Raw genomic sequence first — 6,668 nt, 5'->3', positions numbered from 1 at the left:
ACCACTACCTTACTCACCACTTTATAGATTGCATTACACAAAGATATGGGACAAAATTGAGATATAATTTGAGGATGTTCATCAGCTAGCCATCTCACTTTAGATCTTTGATACCACATAAGCTCCTCTTTTCTAAGAATGTCACTAAGGTCCTGCTGCAGCTTTATTTCTAACTTCCTGAAACCCTCAACACTATCGCTCCTTTGAAGAATACATTGAATCTCTTTAAGTCTAGCCATCAGTTCCTTCTTCTTGTTAAGACTTTGATCTAGAGAATTTGATCTACAGATTTTCCTCCAAGTTTGTGTCATCTCTTCATGATCTCTAAATCACTTTCAAATATAAAGTGCTTTTGATTTTTAAAGATATGAATGTTGTTCAGACATATCAGTATCAGATGGTGGTCTGAAAAATCTACTCTAGTGAGAACTTTCACATGTGCTTCTGGATAGTCCATACTACAAGTATCATTACAAAGTGCCCTATCCATGTTTCTTATATTAGAATTCCATGAATTCACTACCTTGGGTGATACAACTAATGCAACCGAAAAATCTGTTTATTGAGTAGTAGGACCATTTTAGGCACACATTCTTTTAGGACTGTGCAATGCCAAATTCATGTTTATAGTTTGTCGAGAATGCTTATAGATTGAGACAACTGATTATGAATGCCAGTAACATGACGTACGCAGTAAATTCAAGCAATGGAAATGAAGAGGCAAATAAGAACAATCCCATTACAATCGGAACAATGTCATTTAGATCATTACTTTGATCTTATTTGTCAATTATTTGACTGTCTTATATATGCCAAAAAAAATTACAACCAGATGCAATATAATAAATATACAATTAAGCGCAACTGAATATGTCCTAAAGCGAGACCAATTCTTCATCAAATACGACTCCTGTTCCTCCTCCTCTTCCTTGTCGCGAGCTTGGGTTAAAAGGTGACCGAGACCATTTGTTAGAGCTGAAGTTGATGTCAAAGCTGCTTTCAATATGCTAAGACCCTGCAATGCAACATTTTAAAATGAGCAATATCAAAACATAACTTGCAACTACATTGACTTATGAATATGGCATCAAGGTTTCAATTTCAACACCAAGATTTTTTATATTGCCCAAACCACAACACAATTTAAAACAAGAAAACTAGAATTACATAGGAATATAGAATAGTCTTTCATACCTCGTTGACACCAATGAAGACAACCTTTTCAATGATATTACTAGGAGGGGTTTCTAACTGATTGAGTAGAGAAATAGTTGAAGTCGGAGACATTGGTTCTAAACTCAAATCATTTGTAGCCATAAACAATGATGGTCCCTTGACATAACCTTCTTGAGCTTCCTTATTAGATGATTTGGGATCAACTAATTCCATCTTCGTAGCAGTAAGGAAATTGTATACGCTAAGATTGGAAGTTAAATTGGTAACACGACGAATTCCATCTATAAATTGATAATCAGAATAATACGAAGAAGAGGGTGGTTCATAAATTTGTAATATCTGTTTGCTTGATTTGAACTGTGGGGCAATGCAAGGAGCAACAAGCTTGCTCTTTACATCATCTATCATCATGTATTTATTTTCATCCAATTCAGTTATGCTCCGGTACAAGGAATCTATGCAACCAAGCGAAGAATCTCCTCCTAACATGCGTACAACTCCTCCCAAAGGAAAAGTTAGAAAACTAACCAGAAAGTCAGCAAAATCTTCTTCACCTTGAGCAAACAATATGTCACCGTCGGTTTTTCGGAAAAACAATTTCACCTTGATTTGGATGCTACTAGTGATTGGAATGTCACAAGGGGTAAAACTTGTCCCCTCAAGAAATGGTTTGTTTCTTAAGAACAAATTAGTCAAAGATGACTTGGATAGCAAGGAATACTTCAACAGATCCAAAATCTGTTTAAAATACAAAACAATAAAAAACAAAGAATTGAAAAAACTATAAAGTGAAAATAAGCTACTAAATGATATAAAACCTGTGATCTCGGAGTGATGGTTGCAGTCATTGTCTTCACTGAATCAGAGTTCTTAATTCCAAAATTCTTGAGAAGATCAAAGCTTGTATCCATTGAGTTAGGCAAAACCCTAAGATCATCCGTAACTAAAAAAGTTGGACAATCCTTGACAAATCCATTGCACACTTTCTCTTTTTTCATTAAAATTTGATGATCCAGAAGACTCCCACATTCACATCTTTGATTACTAAAACTGCTCAACAATTTGTATTTACAACTAGCCCAATCGGAACAGATGAAGAAGGGCCTAGTGGGATCGACAGCATCATCAATGTTAAATTTAAGAGTGTCGCAGTAATCTTCAGATGAGTTCCTCGGATGCAACAGCATTTCCTTGCATGAGTTTGTCGTAAGATAAGATGAATCAAGGTTTTCTACACTCTTATAAAGAGAGTTGAGAGAACCAAGTGTAAGAGGTTCCATGGTTGTGTGGTTTTGGATAAGTGTTGCAATGGTTCCTAATGGGATTGTTAAGAAGCTGCATAGAATGTCCACAAAATCCTTACCGGCTTCTGCAAATAAGACTTTGTCCGTCTCTTTGTTCACAACAAGTTTCAACGACACCGTCTTCATGGTTTCCGTAGTATCTTCCTGCATAGCTATCAAATCAAATGAGTTAGTTTAACGGGAACGGATCAATGTTGTATTGTACTTGACGGTGAGGTTGGTAATACAAATCTCATTTAATACTGATACTATAAATCTCTAAATTAGGAAATTCCCATCAATGATTCATAATGTATAAAGCGTGAATGAATCTGCAGTGTTTAATCGTAATTAGGTTTTTTGAGATTTAGATTAATGATCAGAGAAATTTTACCTCTCAAGTGATGTTATTCTACCAAGGTGGAATGAGTTGTGTGATTTAGAAATGAGATAAATTGGTATGTATCACTGTAAAATTTATACTAGTGCACCATTACCATTCAAATGAATTATTTTAATAGAAATTAAAATAAAAATTAAATAATTTTAACAAATTAACGGTTAAGATTTTCTAATGATATAAAATTTCTTTGTAGATCTGAATGGACGACTTGATTAAGAAAAATTAAAGCACTAAATAGTTTTAAACTTATTTATTAAGAAATAACCTTTTAGTCACACTTAATTCGGCTAAAAAAAGTGAAGAGTAATTTTAATAATTTGATTGTTCAATTTTTTTATTAATAATTTGATTTAAAGCTTTTATTAGCATTAAACATAAAATTCATTTCATCCATTATTTGGGCAGAACATTTAATTGTCATGAAGGTAAATTGTCCTCAAATAAAAATATTATTCTCTCTGTTTTTTTTTTTTTTGTCATTTTAGCATAAAACTCTTCAATAATCAATATAGTGGATTGTTATAGTTGTTTTTTTTTTCTATTATATCCTTATTTATTTTCTCTTTCTAAATAAATTCAATCATCATTCTCTTTTTTCAATAACTAATTAAGAGAGTTATTGAAAAATTAATTGTATAATTGACAAATTATAACATTAAACTATAAAAACGACACTTAAATAGAAACAAAAAATTCCTCGAAAATGTCAATTAAAAATGAACGGAGGGTTTACTTTATAAAAAATAGTCATATATTGTACCCAAAAATATTTGTCATATAAAAAAATTGTCCATATATATAAGGGCTTTTGCTTAAAGATTATAATATGATTATCTTTTATATTTTACAAATATTTTTTATCATAATTTTTGTTTAAAATAGTAGAATTTATATCAAATTTATATGTTATAAAGTAAAAGAATAATTTTTATATCATATAACTTAAATATTAATTATTAAAGATATTAATACACTAAAAATTTTAATATTTACAAGAATCACCGAAAAAAGTAAATTAAATATTCATTATTAAATATTTTAACACAATAATACTTTCTATATTTAAATAAATTTCTAAATTGAGGTTATGGATAAATTATTAAATATTTTAGCACAATAAAAAATTAATATCAAAATTAATTAGGGAAAAAAAGGATAAAATACATAAAAAAACATTATATATTTTATTTGATAAATTTTTAATAAAAATCCATAATACTTTTATAAATACAATAAAAAAAGGTATATTATTTTTAACTATATTATTTTTTTAATAAAAACTATAATATGTTAATACATGTTTAAATTGTTCCATATTAATATAAATATAAGAGAAACTAATAGAATATGTGGAAATTGTAAATAAAACACAATAATTATATATTAGTTTGAATATAATAATGTATAATATTTATAAAAACAAATCGAATAAAATAGAGATAAAACATAGTGAGACAATATAAAAATATTAATACTCTTTTAAATTTATATACTAAGCGGGCCTTGCGGGCTATTTTTATATACTTTTTTTATAAAAAAAATTAAATTATAACTCCATAATACTTTTATAAATAAAATAAAAAGTATAATATATCATATCATACTAAACTATGATCCTAGAAGTTCTTCCCACCAAAATTTCCCGCCAAAACTTTTAATGAATAATAAATAAATTAATAATATATATTACTTTGACAATAACTTCCCTACAATATTTGTCAAACAAGATTCGTAACTTCCACATAATTTTTTCATCAATTATTCATTAATAATAATTAAACTAGATTTATGGCGGGTACGACTTAAGTGATAACACTTGGTTATTATGAGAAATGAGAACAATGAATCACGACCATTAAATTTTGATTTTTTGATTTTAATGGACTGGATTAGTTTCTCTTTCTATGATCCTTAGTATTTATTTTAAATCATCATAGAAAGAGAAACCAATCCAGTCCATTAAAATCAACAAAATCAAAATTTAATGGTCGTGATTCATTGTTCTCATTTCTCATAATAACCAAGTGTTCTCACTTGAGTCGTCCCCATATACTAAATTATAATCCTAGAAGTTCTTCCCACCAAAATTTCCCGCCAAAACTTTTAATGAATAATAAATAAATTAATAATATACATTACTTTGACAATAACTTCCCTACAATATTTGTCAAACAAGATTCGTAACTTCCACATAATTTTTTCATCAATTATTTATTAATAATAATTAAACTAGATTTATGGCCCGTGCGTTGCACGGGTTTGATTAAATATATTTTAAATATTATATATGGTTCAAGTGTGATGTGATTTTAAATTTTCTAAAACATTTTTTAATTGAAAAATAAAATTTATTTTCAATAAATATTTCCAAAAAAAAAGTAAAATGCCAAAATAATAAATTTGATATGTATTAGATTGAGCTTTTAAGAGACTATGTTAACAACATAAAAAAATATTGCAAATATTTAAAATTTTGTAGAATTATATTGCCTTATTTGAATTTTAAATAAAAAAAATGTGTAATAAGTCTTATTACACATAGAATTTTTATTGTTGAAAATCTTGGTATAAGTCTTTGTAGACAATTAATTTATATTTTAAATAAACATATAATGATGGGAATGAGAAAGAGAAAAAGATTAGAGATAAAAGCATAAAGAAGTTGTTATAGTATTGCACGAAAAACGCAACCGATAATCCAAATCTGTGTCCGTATTTAATGTAATCAAAAGGCGTTATACTAATAAAAATATATGATCATTAATTTTTATAGGATTTTAAAAATTGCACAAAAAATAAGTATACAATAAAAATGATGTGACATTTAATTCAAATATGTAATATTTAATTATTGTAAAAAAAATTGATTCATATTATCAATATAAGAAAAAAGAAGCTTGAGAGAGTGTCATATATAATTCAGATGTGCGACATTTAATCATTATTCATAAATTGATATTGTTATAACGAATAATTATAACAATGAAAAAAATAACATATTTGCAATATTGTTTAATGCATCAAACAAACATAAATTGCAATTATAAAAGTTCTATAATATATAACATAAAATAATTTGTAAAAAAAATTATAATAATATAATAACAACAACAATAATAATAATATAATATAAATAGTAAATATTATGAATTTATTTACGACAATAAACGATTAGAGTGGTTATGTTCAATAAATATAATAGATACCCATAATATATTTTTTTCTCGAAAAAGGTTGACTATTCGTATAATAATAAAATATTAATTAAAAAATGAAAATGTATTTTGAAATTAAAAGATCTAAAAATTATTTAAGGTTAAATGAAAAAAATAATAACATTATATCATTCTTATAATTTAAGATGTTGTAAACATAACTTAATAGATATGTGTTGCAATTATAAACACAATAAGGTTAACAATATAATGTTTTTCCTGAAATTCTACAAATCATAAGAAGTTAAGACATGAAAACCATCATCATTAAAAATTCATATATACATACTTAATCTTCAAGATTTCATCATATATAATTGATGGTAACATTAAACAATTACAATTAATTTATCAAAAATCTCACTAAATAAGTCATACCTATTTTCATGTTTGTGTTAGAAATTCTTTGAATCGAGAGGACCGAGGCTGGAATCGTGAATGAAATCACTTTCCTTAAAGTATTTCAAGCACTCCCGAATGTCTTAGAGTTTTGATGCAGGAATACCCAGGATAATTCAGCCTTATCGAGTTTGCGCAAGACCGGCGAAAACTCGAATGCAGCGAAGAATGATCTGGAATTGCTTGTGATGT

General features: G+C 27.3%; 1 protein-coding gene across 1 annotated transcript; it reads right to left on the bottom strand.

Annotated features, from left to right (window-relative positions):
- Positions 1–307: 307 nt before the first annotated feature.
- On the bottom strand, positions 308–2,630 carry LOC131614457 (uncharacterized). Its single transcript, XM_058886039.1, has 4 exons — positions 1,995–2,630; positions 1,195–1,914; positions 853–1,015; positions 308–555 (listed from the first exon to the last, which is right to left on the bottom strand). Exons 1-4 carry the CDS (start codon positions 2,628–2,630, stop codon positions 308–310), a joined length of 1,767 nt encoding a protein of 588 aa, XP_058742022.1.
- Between the last annotated feature and the right edge of the window lie 4,038 nt (positions 2,631–6,668).

This window comes from Vicia villosa, linkage group LG6 (genome assembly GCF_029867415.1).
Source record: "Vicia villosa cultivar HV-30 ecotype Madison, WI linkage group LG6, Vvil1.0, whole genome shotgun sequence".
NCBI classification, from domain to species: domain Eukaryota; kingdom Viridiplantae; phylum Streptophyta; class Magnoliopsida; order Fabales; family Fabaceae; genus Vicia; species Vicia villosa.
The sequence above is the reverse complement of the archived record's forward strand: the minus strand, read 5'-3'. Positions and strand labels throughout refer to the sequence as shown.

Bases quoted from the DNA above. Each gene is read 5' to 3' on its own strand.
- LOC131614457 (XM_058886039.1), bottom strand. From the start codon at position 2,630: ATGCAGGAAGATACTACGGAAACCATGAAGACGGTGTCGTTGAAACTT. The intron at 1,915-1,994 runs GTTTTATATCAT...TATTTTAAACAG, and splicing joins CCATCACTCCGAGATCACAG to ATTTTGGATCTGTTGAAGTA. The intron at 1,016-1,194 runs GTATGAAAGACT...GTTGCATTGCAG, and splicing joins TCTTCATTGGTGTCAACGAG to GGTCTTAGCATATTGAAAGC.